The following is a 22,860-nucleotide window of genomic DNA, read 5'->3' on the forward strand; positions in this document are numbered from 1 at the left end:
TAGGCGCTCTGTAGAAACGGGAGAAATGATGTGTGGCTTGGTGCCGCTGAACAGACTTAGATGTCACTGGGGTTGATAATCAGTGTGAAACATCTGTCTTGGATCAATGCCCTGCTTTTAAAGTCTGGCCTTGTTATGCATTACGGGTAAAGGCAAGAGCACATTTAGTCATGTTAAAGTTGCAATAAAAATACATCAAGCTATTCCAAGCGATCCACACATGATATATATGCAGACTTGATTCCAAGTTCCCTGAATGAACAAGTGGACGAATTTGTCTCAAATATCTACTCCAGGTTCCCGTGTTCTAATACGGACTCAAACGGGAAGTTTTACATATGTAGATCTCTGAAAGTTGTACCACCAAAATAATAAAGACATCTTGGCTTAGGAATGCCAGCCCTTGAACTTTATGAGGGAGGGAGAAGGGGGGGAAGGGGGAGGGGGATCAGTGTCTTGAACACATTTCAAAGTAATTGTACTTGATATGTCGTTTACAGAACACCCAAGTAATCATATAAACAAAGGACTAGATGCCCTGGGAGGATGAAAGGAAATTTGAATCTCCCTCTGATGCATCATACTTACTCACGTTTTGACATGAGTGTGAGGCACTGAGGATTCCTGAGCACAAAAAGTGGATCTAGGACCTTTTTGTAATAAACACAGCAGGATGGACCAACTCTGGTGGATTCCATCATACTCAGAAATTACCTTACACACACACACACACACACACACACACACACAGAAACAGATGGCAGAGAGTTGAAAGTGATGGATGCAATGAACAAATTACAACTGCTGCAGCCCTGGGCAGAGGAAGTGTTTGTGTGTTGTGTGTTGTGTGTTGTGTGTTGTGTGTGTGTGTGTGTGTGTGCGTGTGCGTGTGCGTGTGCGTGCGATAACCTTGCTCTAGGTCTGACCCCACTAGTTGCTGAAACTCTACCAAGACTTGACAAAAGTTTGAAAAACAAAGAAAAAAATTTAGTCAGGACGCAGACGGGAACGACGCAAGAATGGGAGTTTAAGAAAAAGAGAGGGAAAAGCGAGGGAAGAATAAAGAAAACATGACATCATAGTTAATTAGAATCAGGTGATAAACAAGAGAGTGATATTTACGTTATACCATATGCCCTGCTTCATGTGTCTTTCTGTCTCTGGGGGGCACGGCAACAGGTTTCAGACAAGTAAGGTCAAGGAGGAGGCTTTTCCCAGCTGCTGGACCACACTGATGCACACACCTCCTTACTCAACCGTGTGTGTGTGTGTGTGTGTGTGTGTGTGTGTGTGTCGGCCATTTCTTAAGCCTGTTTTGTCTTTGTTGTTATCACATAAAAGACAGTGTTTATCCTCCAGGAAGCCATGTTTGCCATGTGTACTTGTAAGGGGGGAGATTTTCGCAGCAAGAAATGAAAACCTCTGAACTCATCAACCAGGTTGTCTGCTGGGCTTCTTTCAAAAGTCTAATCTCTAACTCTAATTACAGATTCCTGATTCATGTCTAAATGTGCTCTACCGGCTTAGTTTGTTATAGACTACTTGGGAAAACAAATATGATGCTTTTTAGTTGCCAAAGTATACAATGCATACAATATTTGATCATAAAAGGTCATTCTTAACAAAGAAAATTGTATTTTGACTAAATAATTATGGCTAATGTGCTACATAAATAGGTGTTTCTAGCCACATTTTTATTTATTTATTTATTTTTTGGTCATGGAAAAAAATAAATCCTGAATTATCTTAGTTTTTAGGCTTGGCTGAAGTTGAAAGTTTGTGGGGAAAAAAGTGAAATAGAAAGTTCAGATTTAGCAAATAAATAATGATGTCTGTACATGTGACTTCACTGCCAGCTGAAGCTTTTTCTCTTCTGTAGAGATGAAAAATAGTGGTGAAAAATAGTTTCTTCATTACTCCACACAGAACCTGTACCCTTCCTCACATTAATAGATAAATCAAACAGAAATGTCCATATATCCATCAAGTTTTCTACATTCACATATTTTAATAGCATCATCTTGTGGCATGTCTTTTTCTGCAATGATTTAAAAATGGTTTCCCCACCTATCTAAATGAACCAACATCTAATAATCAATAACAGTTTTAGAAAAAGCATTCATTATTTTTGCATTTTTATTATTTTTTTTGCTAATTTATTAAGATTTGCGATACATTTTGATGAAAACCATGCTAATGACGACCATTAAATGTGTTTGAAAGCTTTAGAAAAAGTGAGTGAGTGGACCTACAATATTTTTAAGGTTTAAATGGAGCTTTTTACTTTACTTATCTCATGGACTTCATTGGTAGATGAACTCACCTTAACATTTAATTCCCAGCACATTTAATGGTAATTTTAAAATAATACAGTGACCTGGTTCAACCAATTAAATCATTTCATTAAATGTTTATTTTCAATATGTATTTATTTCTATTTATTTTCTGTGTATTTACAGTATGGGCAACCAATAATTGCACTGTGAAAGGATTCAAGGTCAGTCAAGCAACTTCAAGACAAATAGATGTTTTTAAAATATTTATTCAGGTTTAAATGATTAGTATTCAAAAAGAGAAGCATAAATGGTAAAAAAGACAATAATTTGTCCTTTTTGTGTTTTTGTTCTTTTTTTGTTAAATATTACACAAAATAAATAAATTTAAAGAAAAAAACGTAATAGTGTTGGACTTGCTGTTGTGTTGGTGCCTCTTGACTCTAACGCTGTCTCATCTGTTTTCATTTTCTGCTTTTCTTTTTCTTTTCCATCAGTCAGCTTTCTATAAAAACCACCTCCTCTTGTCTTTTCCTTTTCCTCTCTTACTTATTCTGTCATTTAATTTCTCTCTAGTCAAGCGCTTCACATGTACACAAATCTAGAAATGTGAGTTAATAATCACATTTTGGCACAGAAGTAATTTCTTTTCATATTTTCTACTGTGCCAATGTACTTGATAACTTAAAACAGAAAATAATATATACATTGTATAGCAATATATCTTATTTCTTTCTTTAAAAATAGAAATGTCTTTATCCAACAGATGTCCATAGGTTTCCATTCTGTTCCTCCTCAGTGCATCATTCAGATCTGATTCAGATCTGTCCAATGTAGCTTTCGCTGTAACTCCAAAGAAGTCCAACAGCCTGCAGCATGCAGAGCTCCCTCATGGCTGATATGTCCAGTCACCGTGGTTGTACCACAATGGGCAGGAAGTGAGTGGCAGTGTTTTTCCTCCGTGTCTTCTTCCCCTTCATTGGCTTGCCGTTGGTGTTCAGTCCCACAAACATGTGCTTCCTTTTATTGCGCCACTCTGCTGAAGCGTAGGTGTTGTATTTGTTCTCCTCGATGCGTTCAATCAGGCGGCAGTCCGGACCAAAGTCTCTCTGCAGGGGAGAGACAGGGAGTGTAAATGTCAGATTTTCAGTTCTAGTTTCTGAATTTCAAGAATTTGCTGCTTTTCTTTGTATTGTATGACAGTAAATATCTCTAAATATTTAAGAATACCTTCAGTTCAATTCAGTTTATTAATAATACAGTTAGAAGTAGAATCATAAGACATAGGTGGCCCAGACGCTAAGCAGATATTATTCAAAATACACAGTTACAGTTTCAAATCTCAAGCATGTTCTAAAGATGAGAAAAAACAGAACATTGACAACCTGCAAAACAAATCAGACCAATCAAAGACCCTAAGAACTGACTAACTGTAACTTGTAAATGGTCCCAGAACATTTATTCCAAGAGGCTTAACATTGGTTAATTAGATAAAATACAAGTATGAAACAACAGTACAATTTAAATGGTTTCAGAGTTGAGTAGCTAGTTTCGAAGCCATTTAGGATCTCTTGGGTCCAACCTTCTTGGGGTTTTGGACTGCAGGTTGAACAAAATGAACAGTTTGATGGCGTCACTTGGGCTGTGGGAAGTTCTGATAGCCATTTATCAGTTTAAAATAACTTATGTATCTTTCCTTCATCATATTCAGAAAAAAACTTTATCAGCGCATATCAGAAATTATGCCAATTCCAATATATCAGCCATCTGATTTGTCAGTCTAGCTCTACTTTGATAGTGCTGCGTAAGATTTGTGGATTCCTGAGTCATATTTAACTAATCCCCAAATAAGAAGGCTGTTATACTATGCAGCTGTGGTTGCTTACTTGCTGTGTTTTTAGAACTCCCCCAGCTTATTAAACCTAGTCTACACTTAATCATAATCTTCTCTTCCAGTTTTTTTCTCCTTATCCACATCTTGTCCTCAGATCTCGTCTAAATCTTTCAGTTTCATTATAACCACAATAGCTCGCTTGAGTATTTAGCTGCAGTTCTGAGCAGAGCAGCAACACGACATTTTACTTCTCGTGACAACGTGGATCAACAAATGACTGAAGAATCTGCTATACCAGTGTAATCAAGACCAATTGTAAGAAATTGACCTGAAACTTGAATTGTTGTAGATGTTTGTGTGTCAGTGGAGTATAGGATGTTGTAGGTGGTGGGGGCAGGAAAGGTTAGCATGAGATGTGACGTCTTAAAGGTTCAGGCTTTGTGCCACCAAAGAGCATTGTGACACACCGTGTTTGTGGCCTACGTTACCGCAGTGACCACCCACTGGTAAATAAAGAGAAAATGATCTGAGAGAGTAACATTTGTCAGTTTACTGGAAGCTGCCCTGGTGCTTAAGGCTAACGTCGCTTAAACAGCCAGTTAACTGGATGCGGTTATTCACGAGCAAAAATGTACTCGCCTCGCACACACACATGCACACTATAACTCTCTCTCTCTCTCTTGCTCTCTCTCTCTCTCTCTCTCTCTCTGTATCTGGCCACAGCTGTTTAAATTGGTTCCAGAAGTAAAACTGAATGTTCCCAAAGCAAAATGAGAATATTTTACAGACACTGTGCGGCTTTTTAACGTATGCTGTTGCTCGAAATGACCAAACTGCGTGTGTGCTGGCTGCCTTTCAATTGAAAATGTTCGGAAAAGTGGATAAAAAATTAACTGTAATCATAAGTGACCTCAAATGATGGTAATGAATTATGAAAAATAATAATGTCAGCATAGTTTTACTTAGTGACTTCCTTGCCACATCCTAAAAAGTCAATCACTAAATTTAAATAACTTCGAAACACGATCCATTTTGCGGCGACCACACAGTAAATTTATCCACGGTAAAACCAAAAGGCAATCGTAACCCTTTGTGTCCCCTACGTGTATTAATAGTTTGCGGATGTAATGAAACAATGATTTCGTTTGATTACCACCGGATAAAGAAGTCACTGTGTAAAGCCATCAAGTGTAATCGAACGCCAGCCCTTCACCGCCGTGCTACTATGGCTTGTGTTGCAGCGAGCAGAAGACGTCATGGGAATTCAGTTTCAGGCCATGCAACAGAATGCTTTTCTGTCTTTCTCTACCGTGTGTCATTTCATCTGTGGTGTGGCTCCCAGAGAGACACGCTGAAAGTTGGGTCTTTCAAAGTAAGCAAAAGAGAAAAAAGGAAGGAGAGAAGGAGATAAAGAAAAGGAGTGAGAGAGAGAAAACAGATGAAACAAGGGCTGCTCTCCCCAGAGGGACCGAAGCAGAATAGAGAAACTGAAGGATTGTGTTTCCTGTTTCTGAATGGAGTGGAGGGGAGAGGTAGGTAGCAGAGAGGAGAGCTCGCATTGACTAACTATGGTTCCTATTTCTGGAATGGAGAGTCTTGCAGCCTTGTCCATTGTTTTAGAAAGGCATTCAAGAAAATTCAAAGCTGCAGGGTCACCAGTTCAAGGAGAGAAGTGTCTCTTTTGCAGGACTTTCATTGATTTAGATTGACACAGATTTTACACCATATCACCAGTAAAAATGTTACAGACTTAAAGTAGAGGAAAAATATCCTATGTTCAAAAGGGAAACAGCTACTCACCGCTCCGTATAGCTCTCCTTTCTTGCTGATTGCCAGGTAGTAGTTACTGCTGAGGCCCCTGATGGCCACGACTCCCACATCCACTGACTTGATCTCCAGGATACCTGGTGCAGCGGGGACAGAGAGAGAGACACGTCAGAACTGTGTGCAGCTCAGTTCTTTAGGTATTGCATTCATGTGCAGTGAGGTTTTCTTTCTGTTCTGCTTATTTAATATTTTTCTGATACCAGATGCATATGGTTCTGCAGAGGGCTGCAACTAATCATTATTTCTTTATTGCTGCTGAGGACATTCATGGTGGCATCTTGTCCCTTGTGTTTAAAGGGAAGTTTAAACTTGGACAACATTGCCTTAAAAATAGTGAGTTTATTATAAGAGCCATTTTAAATTGTAACTGACATTTTTCATTACCCAAATTCAAATGGCCCCGAATTCAATACGTCCCCAGTGTCTGCTCCAGATGCCTGTTTAAGATGTGCCTCATGAACCCGGTGTGTGGTGTAGTATTTGATGAAATACCAGCGAGGACTTTGGTCTGAAAAATAGCTGTGGTCTGATATCGCTTATACCATTAGCTTGCAAATTCAGTTTGTTAATTTGTTTTCCACTAAAACACCTGTGACAGAATATATGTCATTTAAATGTGTACATTAAATATTAAAATAATAATTTTAATAGGAAGTTTAACTGACAAGTATTTCTGGTGCAGATTAGCGAGAGTTGCAACGTTTTAATCCATGATCTGACGAATCGCACACATCCCCCTGTAGTATAAGTGTAAAACGTAAAAAGGTGCATGTTGGAATATGAGGCTTTGGTCAGCATGCTTCACTCTTAATTAGGTTCGATAATTTTGCAAAATTGCTTACAAATACTGCAAGAGAAGCCTGAATCATGTCAGTTTCTTTCACACAAGTAAACCCCAGTCTTGTCTCCCCCTCTCTTTTTTTCTGTGCTATGTGACAGTCAGACCTCAGACCAGCCTCTTGCCCCCTGTTCATTTGCTGGTTAGCTTGTGGGCTGCATGCCCTGGGACCGAGGTGTAAGCCAGGAAAAAACATTTCTCCGTCCGATGTTTGTTTTTCTGACCAGGGGAGCTCAGGCAAGCAGGCAGGCGGGCAGGCACACGGACAGGACGGATAGAGGCTTTCTGCCTGCCAGACTGGCAAGAGGTCAAGGCATCCATATCAGTTTTCAAGCCTGAACCAATTACGGGTTTAAGCTGTGGTCGCCAGCCCTTTCTTCTCTCATCCTAAAGCTAGTTACACCAAGCCATAAAACTATCAGGGGTTTGAGAGGATTAGCTAAAGGGGCCAGAAGGAAGTGGAGCCTGGTTGCAGGAATAGTCGGAATGATGAAGTGAGAAACAGGGACAGTCGGTCCAGAGCATCTCTGGAGGTCCATTATTGTCATTCTTGAGATCTTTAAGACAATATTACACAGTTTCCTGTTTGAGTAATGTGGTATGGACAACCTTAAGTCAATATGCACTGCCAGAAACTGAACTGAATCTGTCTATTTCTCCCATAAAGAGTGAATTGGCCTGATATACAGCTTTAGGGTTACTTAAGACTGAAGGTATACTAGATTTTTTTTCATTTGATGTATTTCAGGATTATGCACATATTTAGCATCTCTCCCAACTCTGACAAGAAGGCAGTAAAAAAAAACCCTGGAAGAAACGGTGACCAGTAAGATGGAAGTAACAATAAATACAGTATGAGAGGAACTGTTAAAGTTCAAACAAATGTCTCTCAAAACTCATATAAACCTGTCTTCTTACCAGATGCCCCTTTCCTGCCCTCATTCTCTCTCTCTCATCCTCAGACAGGGATTTGCAACATCCTGCAGCCCTGGTGTGATTTTATGGCCAGAAAGTTGAAGGGATGAAGGTTGAGGAGAAGTTGAAGAAATCTGAGCGCATCTGCCAAAAAACTGCAGTTTTCCTCACTGTGAGCCTCTGCATGTTCAGATATCTTTACTTTTCCTCATACTGCATTTACATATGCTGCTATTAAACTGTGTCATCTCCTATTGTCTTCACATTGCTGTGCAATAACAATAAGACAATTTTGCACCTGGAAAAGTATAGTGAACCTGATGATATTTCACAGTAACACTCTCCTCATATCAGTGTTGCTGTCATTTTTTTGGCCTTGTTTCTTTTTGCTAAATGTAGTCTGTAGTCATCCCCACAGATAAATGTTGGCATGTTAAACCTCTAAACTTAAAGTAGATTTTTGAAGCTCACATCATGTTTTCTTGTCATTACTCAAAACAGTTATCTATCAGGTTCAAAATGTGGCGTTGCTGCACACACAGCTGACATTTCTGAGCTGTGATCCGTCAGAATAAGATCTGTGTGCCAAAGGCCGGTCCACCTGTTCAAACCCTTTTCCCTCCTCCCGTTTGATGTGGTTTGTCAAAAACCAAAGCACAGGGCTCTTTTATGGCCCCTTTACCAGTTACCAGAAGCAGCCCGTCTGCCTGCGAGTTAAAAGGCCAGGCTGCAACAAAAGGCTTAGATTGCAACAACAGGGTTTATGGCGAGACGGAGGAAAACAGTACCCGGGCTTGTAACACAGACCCATTCATCAGGTTTCTGTGATAAACACACACAGATGCAGTCATGCACATAAGTGAATGGTTCAAACTGTGGTGCTAGACCTGCATTTCTCTTAAAAACGTTATTCAACACTTTGCCTTAATAGTATCTTGCATCTGCTAATGTATTTTTCTCTTTCGTCTTTTTTCCGGAAAAAAAGTAGAACATGTTTTTCTCCATCCTTGTGCTCACTGGATCTCAGCCCATCTTAATTATAAATTTATGTTTTTAAGTGCAAGGGGAAAAAAAGTTTTATAACCCAACACTGCAAGCACAAACAGCACAAGGTTCAGTTAATATAAAAGGCATGAACATTTTCCGCTATCAACGTCTATTTAAGAGACGACCAAGGGCAAACACCTGTGTGTAATAGGGCAACTCTACAACTTTCATAAAAACAAGCCAAAAGGGTCTGTGCCAGTCAAACCCAAACCGTAACACTAATGCAGCTACAAGAACAAGTACAAATAAACAAGACCTGGCTTTCTAACAGTAAGAACCTGTTCATTAACCACTTCATAAAGACCACGACCATGCTTAGCTGATTTTGTAGCCAAAACTGAAGTCCAATGTGATCCTGTCAAATCCATAAACGTAAAGAAATGTGCCTTTTTAAAGGGGACATGTCACGCTCATTTTCAGGGTTATACTTGTATTTGAGGGTTCTACAAGAACATGTTTGCATACATTAATGTTTAAACAGCACATTATTTTCCTCATAATTTATATTTTCCTATATATAGTATTATTATGACATCACAACCTTATGGAAGACCTGACGGTTATAGGTCCAGTTTCTGGATACAGACTGTGTGCATTTTCTGTGGATTGAGCTTTTTGATACTTTAACAGTATTTATATAGCATCTAGACCTACTTTACAAAAGATAATAGAGCGGGGGTTTTCATGAGTTTACTGGAGAGTCAAAAGGAAGGATAACAGGAAATGAAGGAAAAGAGAGCGGGAATGACAAAGAACAAAGTAGTTCGTAACGCAGGTGGAGGCTTGTTCTCCCTTCATATTCTACTCTGCTAACTATACTTCATTTGCTCAATGTATTTGGTGCATGTGTTTAATTGATATCGGTAACTTTATGATGATACATTACTGTCAGGATCCAAAAATTTAAAATCTTTGTCGTTATTTGACATGTTTTTGCCCCGATTTTCAGTTTCCCCACTGAAATTAAAGTCAAAGGTAACCTTCACTTCCAAGTAAAGATGACTCAAACACTCACAGGAACACACACATACTGCAGACCTCCCATAGACCCCCGCCCGGCCCCCTTTAGAAACACGGTCAGTGAGACTCCAGCTGAACCTAAAGGTTAAGGGAGGTTATGAAAATGTTTCCACTGTTTATCCAGGGGCTTTTTTGAAGATTATACTGCGGTTGTTCACGATTTGACCTCGACACGGTGACCAGCTGTGAGTGGGTCTACTGCCGTGCCTGCAGCCTCCAGAGTGGTCTCGCTCTGTCTTGTGAAATATTGTCACTTGTGGACTCGTTTGTGTCATGAACCCCCCCTCAGTGAGATGAATGGAAATGGTTTGGTTCTTTTATTCTGGGTCCAAATACTCAGTATTTGCATGAACTCCTGACTTTCCTGTTATTTTTCTGTGACTAATTCTCTCACTCTTTTTTAGATGTGAAATATAGATGTGTCTTCCAAGAAGAAAAGCTATTATGTTTTAATATCTGATTTACATCAGTTGAGGTCTAAACACCAAGATCATTTTTCTCTATGGCAAAAGAGTGACTGACGATGTCTCGTATTCATTGTGACACTAGTTTACATCCATGCAACCGCCAAAGATTCGAAAGAAAAGAAAATCAACGCCAGTGAAAAATAGGATACAAAAGAACACGAGAGGAATTCAGAAATGGGGAAAATGAGACCACCAAATCAGATATCTGTTGAAAATATTAAACTATTCTGCTGAATTTGGCCTTACCCTCAAACAAGTCCTTTCAGCCATGGTTTCTACAGGATTAAATTATTTCCTTTGCATTATTATTTTCCTGATGTTTGGCTGAATATTTCCATCTCTTTATGAAGTCTGAGAGACACTTCTCAGTTGTGCAGTTTGCTTGAATGCGTGAAGATATTGAGTTGGAAAAGGAAACTGCTGTGTATTATGTGTTTTGAGGAGCGTTGAGGAATTGGTTTAGACTGATGTGGTAGACAACAGTATCATCCTGCGCTAAGTGGCCACATCAAAGCCTGCCTGGCCGACGGTTTTGACCGAAGCTGAGAAAACAGAGGCCTGTTTCTGATTTACAATTTTTTTTTACAAATAGAATTGTTGTTTAACTGATTTGTTTTAAAAATGTGTTTTGCTCGTATTAAGTTTCTGGCTTATGAATGAGATTGAACAGAAATTGTGTGGCCTTTTGTGCACTACACTGAATGAGTTTCTTTTCAAGTATTTTTTTCATTAGGGGGATTGTTCTATTTGACCTGCACTCACTGTATTATTCAGTGTATTCTTGCCCCCATAATGGTTTTATTTCCGTCCCTGACAGGAACACTCACATCACTGTCTCGTTTGTTGGACAGAAATAGCTGAAACCACACACTGTTCTTCAAGCTGTATGTGATTTCAAAACTGGCCGGGGTACGAAAAGAAAAACAAACCCAGATTATTCCAAAATCAAACAAAAGGGATCACCTGAGTGAAAACCCTCTGGTTTTTTTTTTTAAATACCAGAAGTCTCGCCAACAGATAGCGTTAAGTTTCTTGCCTGCGCTGCTCATCATTCCAGCACCGCATAATTTGAGATCACTTTACCGGGCGCAGCGAGACCGCAGCGAGTTATGTCACACACGTTTAAGAGCAGCTGGGAAACCAAAAGAAATTCACAGTGATGTTAATGGTGATTTGATGGAGAGGAGAGATATTGTGATTCCTTTAACACAGTTGACTTTGTAACTTGATAAAGTGCCAAAGCTGCCAGTTTCTGTCAAAACATTTCACGGGCCTGACACGGCAGGAGCTATGTTTTCAGGCAAAGTGCTGTGACGGTCGTCTGCATTTCACACATTTTTCATTTACAGTTCAGCTGCCAGCGAGTTGTTGCCCAACTGTTGTGGTCGGAGTTGTTGGCGTTGGACTTTCAGCTTTAGAATTTTACACCACTGATATAATGCACGGACATGCACAAGTATTATTCAGTTTGTCATATGCATTTTTCTGTCTCTGTATTGTTATATCTCCTTTTTTTTTTTTCTCCTCCTACATGCATTTATGTTTGTACACACACACACACACACACACACACACACACACACACACACAAGCAGGGTAATTAACTGACATTCCTGGCTGCTCTGTTCAAACGGCCAGGCTGTCCAGATGCATCTCTGGACTCAGTTCTACCTTTGATGACTCCATTAAGAGCTTCACTTTCATGCTGTTTAGGCACATGGACTGTGTGTGTGTGTGTGTGTGTGTGTGTGTGTGTGTGTGCGCATGTGCGTGTGCGTGTGCGCATGTGGCAGCTCTGTATGTTATCTGTCACAGGTGCTGTTCTTCACCTCCAACTGCTTTACTGGCCATGAATTCTGCCTGTTGAATGCACCAGGCCGACACCTAAATGACACTTTCAGCGTTTGGCTTCCAGTGCAATTTTCTGCATAGTTGATGGTAGACAAAATAATACTATTAAGCGATTAAGGCTCATTGTTTTTGGTTTTCTCAAAGATCTTTGTAACTTTGACCGCAAGTAACTTAATTAATCAATTAATAATCTAATTATTTTCTTGATTAATTGGTCGGTCTATGAATAGTCCATTGCAGTTTCCTCGAGCTCAACGTGGCTTCTTCAAATGTGTCCCACCGACAGTCAAAAACCCAATTTTATTAAATTTACAGTTTTATAAATGAAAGCCTGACAGATATAGGATACTAGAAACATTCACAGATTACCAACATAGCGAATATAGTGAATTTTTGAGGTGGAATGAATATAAAACCCTTTCTATGCAGAATATACACCATGCAGTAAAGGTGCTCTGAAGGCTGCTTTTTGAAACAAATAGATATATTAAAGAATATTTATCATTATTATACATTATACTTTAAATATAATGCATTATATTCAACAAAAAAATAACTAAAATTATATTAATTGGGGAACCAGTACTGTATGTTAGAAAATAATAATAATATCATCATCCTAAAATTGTAGAGCTATCACCATTTCTAAAATCCCCCTAGCACAATTTGCTGAAGTTTATGTTTTGTAAAAGTTTTTATATCGGACAACATTTTCACTGATACCAGTAGATAATGACATGTCTGTGATAGGCCAGTATAAATAGATCTGGATCTAATATAAAAAGGAGCATACCAGAGAAGTCTGAAAGTAAAAAAGTTTTGATTTTTGAGCTTGAAAAATGTCATTACAGTCTTTAAAGAATAGCAAAATAGTTTCTGATTAATGATTTCAGATCTAAAAAGGACTTGGTTTCTTTAAATCTTCTTATGAAAATTATGTTTACATGAGTCAGAAAATTGTTCTGTTTCCTGCTACAAGAGGTCACTGTTCAGCCCACTTTAAGGTCATCTCAATTACTGATAAAGCTGCAGATGAAGCATTAAACACAAACTGTTTCTATAATTAATTATAATTTAAAGTTTCTCTTTAGTACATTGATTCGTGCATTCCCCCCCTATCATTTCATTTTCTATCTGTTTCTTCACAATGAAATCCTCTGTAAAATAAAGCAGTACTGGCTCCAGCTTTGCTGAGATTACACAACGTTTCATCATTAAGCCAAGGAGAAAAATATCGGGCTGACACAGCAAATACAGCCATTTCTGGTTCTTAGCTGTAAATGATGCTAACAAAGTTTCCAACATTGTTTACTCCAAAGTGAATATTGCTGTGATTTTGCTTGTTGCCAAACCTAATGATTTGTTATTGAGACAACAACAAACTGTTGGATTTATGTTACCCCAGCGCTGACACAGGCCAGAGACTGAGCTGAATGTGCAATATGTTTGCATGCATTCAGCAAACGCCTCTGCAGATTCATAATACGAACTGTGTGCATGTAAAACTTAAAAAAGTATAAATAAGTATATAAAAGTATATGACTCAGGTGGATCCAGATATGTGTATTTGTAAAGTACATGTTTGCTCTTTAAGCAGATTTGTATACCAAAAAGCCGTTACATGGAAGTGATGATTCACACTAAAACTTGATAGTTGTTTAGATATGTGGTTGATTACTGAGAACTAGTTGTAAGTCAGAGCATCTCCCCCTGTTCTTTCTCTTCCTCTCTCCATGATATTTATGATTGCACTCTGCACAAATCCTCCACAGAACATAAACAAAGAAAAAGGCCGTCCATCAAAACAAAGATGTCCAACTTAAGATTCTTTGTGGACAGTAATCGACTCTTGATGTTTGGAGCCATTTTCTCTTCAGAGAGCCGAAGCAGCTGAAGATCTTACAGAAACATGATTTGCTGCTGAAAGACTTTTGTTTAAGGTGGTGCCTGACTGGTGGGGTTTGTGGCAGGGCTGCCTCAGTCTGCCTACAGAAATCTGGCTCTTATTTCAGTCTTGTTGTAGTTGACACATTAATGGACAGGGTGAGTGAATTGATGGGAAAATGTCAAGCAGTGATGATAGGAAATATGTAAACAGTGATGGAAAAATGAGACAGATCCTGTCATTGTCCTCTTGGCAAAAACATGGCGCATTCAAAAGTATAACAACTGCACATCAATAGTGTAGAAGTATCTTTACCAGCATCTTGATGGAAACTTTTATTAACTGTGAAGAGTTGTTTCTGATTATTTTCAGCACTGCATGTTCCTTTCAGACACGTCCAAAAGCATGAATACACACATGCGCGCCATAAATTACCCCGTTGGGTTGGTTATGGGGTCAAAGGGTGCTAACACATCTGGACCTTCACATTCACCCCCGTGTGGGAGACACTGCTGACAAGGAGAGGCGACGCTTTGAGTAAATGTTAATTGTTTTTACTTATCTCGTGGCCATAAAAGGGAAACATGGTTTTTTAAATAGGCCTAATATAGTGTAGATTCACAAAACTTTTAGTTTTTATGCTGTATCTTACAACTATCTTTTCATTACTGTACAACATGTAGACCGGTGATACTGAACTAATGGCCCGCTGGCAAAATGTGGTTGACAATAGTGTGCTTGGGGCCTGCCAACCATTTTCTAATTCACGATGAAAGTAAATTGGAAAAAAAATGTTGTACTTTGAATGTAAATAAGGCACCAGAGTGCATAAATAGCATCAAAATAGAGCTTGGTTGTCATATTTCCCAATGACAGAGGTCTGGGCTAAATAAGCTCTTCATTCTGTCCCAGTTAGGAGCAGTTTATGTTTATGGTTTAGGTTTATGAATCATTCCAACATTTGAGTGATTGCATGGAGGAGCTTCCAGCTCTTTCAAATGTAACCAAAGCATTAGCATTTTTCAATGTAGTTTCAGCTATTGAATGCAGTAAAATATCTGATTTATCTGTCAGATGTCAATGCTTGTGCCAAGTTGATTTAGTTCATAAGTCAGTTAATTTGACAATAATTGCAAAGAAAGAGGAGTTATGGGGCTTTTAATGTTTGTTGTTGTTTTTTCTGATATATTTTCATGAATGTTTGTTTATTACATTGACCCCATTCAAATCAAGTTTCCCTGATGAAGAATAACTGAGCCATACTTTTACAGTCATGAGATGAAAATGCCAAACACCAATAAGCGCTTATCTCACTGCGCTACATGCCAGAGAATTCCTTGCGCAACAGCTCATATTGATGGTTTTGAAAGTTTCCAGTCTCAAATAATTTTTATTAAAAGACAGCAAGTTGTAAATTTCTAAAGCGGGTAAATTCAGCATAGCTCACTCCCTCACAGCCTTCATTTCAGAGTGTAACCTGCACATCAGTGCATGCACGTTTTCCCAGTAAAAAGATTATTTGCTTTTTAAACACTGACAGCCTGATTTTTAGGACTCTGATTAAGTTTTGTTCCAAATTGAACATTATAGGCTCCAGGCATCAAAAATTATGTAAGAACTTTTGTGAAGTGCAATAAACAGCTTGTTATCAATGGTTTTGGCTCCATTTCCCTATAGTAAAATAACTTTTCTCTTACGTAACATCATAATCAATATTATGTAATGTGTCTGCAGGTCATTGACAACATTTGCTCCGTAGATTCCAGTAAAAGGAGTCATGAATCAGAACTGACATGATTTGATCCAGACTCTCGCTGCATCTCAGATATTTAACAAAACATCATCATGAAGAGCGGCATATGAATATGAATGAATTAACTGGTGATGTGTTAGTCCATAGAAGCAGATTGCAGCTATTACGATGTTCTAAGGTGTTTAAATAAAAGAGCCTGACAAATTTTACTCATTACCTTAAATGGTTTTCCATGTTTGTTGTTTACGGCCTATCAGGAGCACTGATCGAATGTTAGTGTGGATGGAAGGAGCATCAGAAGGAGTGTATATGTTTACTGTTTGTTTTCAGAGTACAGCTGAATGTAATTGTTGATGTTAAACTTGGCTGTGGCAGCTTTCGATGGGTTCAGTATTTCCTGAACAAGCTCGCGCTGCAGCATTTGTGCACCACTTTTATTTATGGCTGTTGGACAGAAGAGTCCACGAGGATGTCAAAGTTACTTTGAATGAAGAGCAACGCTGACACTAACCTCTGGTGCATCCACTGCCTCCTCATAACTCTCTTTTATGGGCCACACTGTTACCTTTTCCCACGAGAACCCTAAACACCTTCATCAAGTAGAGAGCAGGGAGAAACAGCAAAATGTAGACATACAGAAACTAAAAAAAGAGAAAAGGCTGGGGCTAACTTCAAGATGTTCAGGAAGAAGCACTTGCTAATTTTGCATAGAATTTAGCTGAGTCATTGGAGCTTTATAGATACAGAGGAGAAAGATGAAGAGCTTGCAGTTATAAAGGTCTCATTCAAATGTTCCTGAAACATACATTTATATTCCACATGTATAAAGGGACTTGATAAATAACGGCATTTATTTGTGCTTTTCAAAACAAGTGGAAAAATCTGTCAGTAATTTTATAGTGTTTCATGAATTTTCTAGAAACGGGTGTCATCTTTCTTTATTCTGGTTTAGCCATCTGCCTCATCTTGTCTTGTTTCAACACACTGATACTGGCAAACACTCTTTAATTTGAAGAAAACAAAAGGATTTAGACTCCATTATAGATAAATTTAATTTAATATAATGATATTCTCAGGATAGCTATATATATTTTTTTTAATTCACTCTGTATTAACTCCATTTATTGTGTGTTTTGTCTCTTTTTGGCACAAACACTTGAAATACAAGTGTGGGGAGGTAGCGAAAAGCTGAAATGATTTATGAGGCATTATTATGAGGATTATTTACTTATATTTTTTAAACTTATCATATGTGTATTATTAACATGATATAAATATTCAATTAAAAAAATGAATTTATATCAAGGTTTTTGTCAATACCGGCATATCATGCAGTTTTAGAGTTTGATGATGTTTCACCCAGCAGAATTTAATTGAAAAGACATAACTGGAAATACAAATGTGTCACAGTCTTGCAGCTATAATGTCAGATTTGCATCCCCAGTTACAGCACATAACTAACAGTGGCAGAGTAACAGAACAGCCAAAAGTGATGCACTGTGTGTAGCGCTGACCTTTGCATTAACAAAGCTTCCTGACTCGGGTCAATAGGTAGAGGTCAAACCAGAGAGGGCAGACCTGTGTAATTAGCCCGGACATGGAAAATCTGCACTAAATCAGAATAACGTCCACTCCATAAATCGTGGCGCGTTCAATTCATTCATGTCAGTGGGTAATGTGTCTACTGAGATTAATGTTAACAATAAGTATGTGTGGCAGCTTTTACAATCCGGGTGGCCACAGTGAGAATCAAAGCTCCAACTGTGGTCAAGTTGGCACCATTCGATACTAATTGAGCTGCGCACGACCACAAGCCTGTGGTCCAACTGCAAACACATGTCCATTTGTTTCATTGCTTTATTCGTTTGTTTGTAAACAAGATGTGACAGTCCGTGGACGCCATCAAGGGAATAAAACAAGGACGGTTTTGTTGCTTATGGTCAATGGCAGGATCAATGCTAATCACATGACGGCGCGGCTGGATATCCATACGCAGACTAGGAGTGTCTTATTTTAAAGGCCTTATGAGGTGAGGTGGATGGATGAGCATTGATCACATGACCACAAATAAGACAAACACTGACATGCACCAGTGAGCACACACTCACAATACAGGCCTGAAACAGTGAATGAGGTGTTGCCCTCAGCTCTGACAACATGATTAGAAAGGCTCGGCTGTGGAGGAGAGCCTCGACCCCGGAGCTGGAGCTGAAACTTCTTCATCACCTCTGACACCATCTAATGACACTCATTTGCAACCTGACCTCCTGAACATTACCAGACTACTAGAGCATGATAACAACAACTGCCCCCTCACTAGCTTTCAATTTGATGCTTTCCCAAAGGAGTGTTCCATTTCGGACAAGTAAGATCGTGGATCAGCTTAGAGATGTGCGACACCTAAGTTGGAGCAGTTGGTGCGCGCTGTGTTATGTAGGTATATTATATAATATGGTCTGTTTTAATGTAAAGTATTTTTGCATTATCTCATGAGAGCCATGTGTGTTTAATGAGCACATACAGCCAAGAAACATGCATCAAAGACCTTATTTGGCCAAAAGTCTGTGTGCAGCTTTGAAGCAGTTGTTTTGGTTCTATCAGCCCTTAAACTATACAGGATAAACCATATAATCTGTAGCATATAAAAATAAGCAAAATGTGTATTGAAGCTTTTGAGCGGGAATGGTCACACAAAAAACATCTATGTCGAATACCACATCCATGTTCTCAGTTAGGGGAGGAGAATTTAATTATGTTCTGTCTGGTTTAGTTTGAAGGGTACAATTTGTTCTCTGTGGATTTCGAGCACATGCAAAATAGAAAGAGGTGGTGCATCATTATACAATTTTCTGTACATGCAAGTTTGTACAAAGATGCAACAGACTGCCCATGCGCAAGCACCTAAACATAGAATATGGTGTTGTGCAGACACATTCGCATTAATCATTATTTTATTACAGCCAAATATCAGCAGTTTATCACCAAGTTTCTACCAATCTTCTTTTAAATCTGAAACATGTTAAACATCTGTTCCTGCAGTCAAATAGATATGTGATGAAATGCCTGATAAATATACTGCCAAGTCAAAATATGACCTGTAATGTTTGACCTTTAAACCCTCATATTTAAGATTGTTCCTTTTCCTCTAGAAGGTTTTTTTTTTTATCTACTTCCCTCCACAATCAAGTGCCAAGAGCTGTTGAAATTGATGGATTGTGCTTCTAATGCCATGACCTGATGCGATTATAGTTAGTGACACGTTGCACCCTAATGGTTGAGCTCTTTATGTGCATGTGTGTAAAAGTGTATGTGTGTGTGCATATGTGCATGTGTGTGTCAGAGAGGACTGCAGGCAAGGGGAGGGAGGAAGAGACGCTAATTGAAATTCCTTCAGCCATGTCTGGCAGAGCCTTGGTGTCTGAGTGGCACACACACACACACACACACACACGAACACATGCACACACATATTCACACTGGCCCTGGCCCTAATAAAAGTGGGCTTTGCCATATGGAGGCCATGTGCAAGACTGGCCTCTCTGTGCTCAAGTGTGTGTGTGTGTGCTCTTAGCAGGAGAGGCTTGTACAGCACCACAGACCCACAGACAGATGCATATAAACCTATGACATGTGTATGAAGTTGTGCTAGTGATAAAAATCCATTTATGAAGATTATATTCCCAGACATACACACACTTGACATGCTGTGACGGATTCAAACACATACAGTATAGACGTAATGAAGCAACAACTTGTATAATCTGAAAGAAATTAGCTCGTGCTTTGGACGTCACCCATCTAATTCAGTGAGCTGGCAGGGAAACTCTGGGCAGGTAAACGTGGGAGTAATGTTCTGTTCTCCTTCAACAACTACTGTCAATGTGCCCTGAGGCGATGCAGCTATTCTGAGCTGCGCAGAGACCAGAAGACTGTGGCAGTCCTGGAGAACTTCCAGATGTGTTTAACTGGAAGATAAAGCTGTGGACTACAGAATGATAACAGCTGATTTTCTGTTCTGGATCAGTCATAAATGATTATGATGACCCTTAAAGTTTTGCAGTGTGCAGATGAGATGCTATAGTGGCACAGTTTGACTTTTAGATAGCTGACAACAAAGCAAAACATTTACCTTAATTGTTTTTTTATGTATATTCTTGGCATCTAGTCCCCTTATCTTATAGGAAATAACATTCATCATACGATCATACTCATTTCTTCCTCCTAAACTAAAGTTAAGGTATCTCCAGCTGCCTTTAAGGGACCAGTTGAGTTACTCAGTATGCCACATTGGAGGACTACAAGCTGGTACTTTTTGCAGTTTGAACGACTGTGAGACTGAGTGGTGCTGACAAAAGAGTATGTGTGCTCAGTGACCCTTCTCGGCATAAATAAAGGTTAAAATCATATTTTACAGCCCTCAAATTGCACAACCAGAAAAAGGAGCAGTAATCGCACGGTCATTAATTTAGTCTGTATAACCTCATACTTAGCATATGCCCACCACTATTATAGCTGCAGCACAATAGCAGCAAGGAGTAAGTGGACTTGTCATCCTCCCCAGGGGTTTGGTAATAGCTGTGTTTTAGATATTTCCTCAAAGAAGGAAAAACTTTCTCTGGGCAATTTCTAATTGGTTCCAGTGGATCATCTCTCTTTTTTATCTTCCTGGCTTACTCATTTTGTTTTCCTCTACTCTCCCACTGTCATGCTCCCCCTTCCCGAACGCTCTGTAGTCTGGCCTACCTCTGCACATGGTGGAGAGGCTGAAAAGCATGCAGCTCTGTTATTTGTTCTTTTGCCGGGTCACCTGTCTTAATGTGCACGGTTTGGCCAAGGTGGAAAACCAGAAACGGATAAACACCGGAGAGATGGTGGGAAAACCAGTCCATCATTTCCTTGACAGATATGGGCAATAAAATTCCCTTTGCGCACTTCTATCAAGAGGAATATAATGGCTTCTAATGGCATTTAAAGCTTAAGAAATTGCCAGGTGGCCTTCTAATTGATATGTTGCCATTAAATACACCTCAAAATATAAAGAAGCAATGAAACAAAGTTGACTTACTGTACGGATCGTCCTCAGTTTTGGTGCCATTAACTTTTCCTTTCTTGTCAATGCGAAGGAAGAATTTCTGGAAGGAGAACAGTTTCCTCCTGCGCACATCTCCTTGCAGATGGTTGTAGCTGCTCCGCACGTGGCGCCCGACGACCGTCGCAGAGGACGATGACACATTGGTCGCCCGTGGCAACCTCGCAGAGGATGCGTGCAGCGGTGCGGGCGTTGGGTGCGAGAGGAAGACATGAGGAGGAGTCCCTCGCGCTGGTGCATTGTGGTCCTTTTCAGAGTCTGATGATGGCGATAAAGGGGACAGGGGTGAGGACGAGGAGGGTCCGAGCAGGAGCAGCAGGAGGAGGAAGGTGATGGAGAGGAGGAGTGAAGGAGGTCTGTAGCAGGGGCAGGTGGAGAACCAGGCGACCGGTGCACCTTGTGTCACTGTCCATCTACACATGGTAGTGGAGCTGGGAGAGCTGTGGAGATGCTCAGGGGCTGGGGCATGCTGAGCTGGGTGCAGGGAGAGGGAGCGAGAGTGGGAGAAACTCCCCCTGACTGACCGACTACACCTCCTCTGTCTGGGGACCCACAACCTCACCGGGACCGTAGGTGTTAAAACCTGTGGAATGGCTGGCTGCGGTGGATGCGATGTAGCGTTACGGGTAATATTGATGGTGCTGGTGATGCAGCAGCTGCTGCTGGTGGCGCCTGCAGTGTGGTGGCTGACTCTGCTGTAGTCCCCCGGTGCTGTTTATTCCTCAGCAGCGCCACAGGAATGCGTCAACATCCATAACTCAGATCACCTCACAACGGGAACTAACTGGGGGTTTGCCTCAAAGACCTCTCACCACCTCCTCCCTCTCCTCCCAAGACTGCCGCTCTTTGTCCCCGCTCGCTCACACACACGCATACACACTCAAAACCCCTTTCTAAAGTTTGAATGTACACCTTCACTCTCACATCCAAAGATAAAAACGTTCATTCATATACACTGCTAAAACCTACTACACACACGCATCCCAAACCATTGATCTTCTCCAGTCCAGGGAGGTGGATAACAGGAGGGTGGAGAAGGTCTGGATAAAAGATGCCAAACTGCACTCAGTAAAAAATAAATAAATAAAAGCAGAAATTAAAAAAAGGATTAATGCTGCTTCTCATAAAATGTCCTGAGAAATCCACGCAAGGCAGGCCACAAAAAAAAAGTCTCAGAATCCAGACTTTTCTTTTCTTCTTTTTTGTCTTTGTTTCTCTTGGTTTGTCGGAGCTGGTTTGAAGTTACTTGAGTGTGTAACTGAGCCTGGAAGCTCTCGTCTTTCTTCCCTCTCTTGTTGAGCGTCTTGTCAATGAGCTGAGCTCCCTATCTGTCCTCTGTCCTCTCGGAGTCTGAGCGCTGGAGCAGTGTGTTGCCTCTCTTCTTTCCTCCTGTGTGTGGCTCCCTCTCCTTTGGCCCCCTCCCTCTTTCCTTTGCCTCTCCCTCTCTCCTATCTCTATCAGCGGTGTGCTCTCTGGTTATCTGTAGTTTCTCTGAGGTGACTGAATCTTGTCTTTCCTTTCACCTTATTTATCTGCTGCAGTTCCCCAGATGTCATCTCTTAGTGTAATTGGATGTCTATGAAAACCACTTGGCTTTGAAGAGCTGTGTGCATTTATGTGTGCGTGCATGTGTGTCTGCACATGTACGTGTGTGTGTTAGTGCGTGTGTGTGTGTGTGTGTGTGTGCAGGGGGGGATCTGTCCCACCCCGTTTTCTCTTTCCCTCCCTCTCCCTCTTTTCTCTGTCTCCTCCCCTTCCCAGACAAAACCCCACCAGTTGAGCAGAGCAGGTCCGAAAGAAAACCTCTTCATATCTCTTTCCTTTTTGCAGTGCTCTCAGGTCCATCTTTCTAATATTTCTGTCCTCTTAATGAGTACTGGGGATTTGCTTAAAATTTTCCAATACTCATGCTGATAAGATATCTCAGTTTTGCTACTTGCTGTACTAAAATAGCACTGTCTAATTTGAGAAATTTTAACATGATTCTCTTCAAAAGACTTTTTTTCATTCAACAAATGAAGCCAGAGTTTTGAGGTGTTAAATGGGCATCGCAAGACTGTT

General features: G+C 40.1%; 1 protein-coding gene across 1 annotated transcript; it reads right to left on the reverse strand.

Annotated features, from left to right (window-relative positions):
- Nucleotides 1-2,526: 2,526 nt before the first annotated feature.
- Nucleotides 2,527-21,232, reverse strand: fgf10a (fibroblast growth factor 10a). The gene is made up of 3 exons (XM_059358303.1): nucleotides 20,776-21,232; nucleotides 5,908-6,011; nucleotides 2,527-3,382 (listed from the first exon to the last, which is right to left on the reverse strand). Exons 1-3 carry the CDS (start codon nucleotides 21,218-21,220, stop codon nucleotides 3,182-3,184), a joined length of 750 nt encoding a protein of 249 aa, XP_059214286.1. The 5' UTR covers nucleotides 21,221-21,232; the 3' UTR covers nucleotides 2,527-3,181.
- Between the last annotated feature and the right edge of the window lie 1,628 nt (nucleotides 21,233-22,860).

The sequence above is a fragment of the Centropristis striata genome, chromosome 19, assembly GCF_030273125.1.
Source record: "Centropristis striata isolate RG_2023a ecotype Rhode Island chromosome 19, C.striata_1.0, whole genome shotgun sequence".
Taxonomy (NCBI): domain Eukaryota; kingdom Metazoa; phylum Chordata; class Actinopteri; order Perciformes; family Serranidae; genus Centropristis; species Centropristis striata.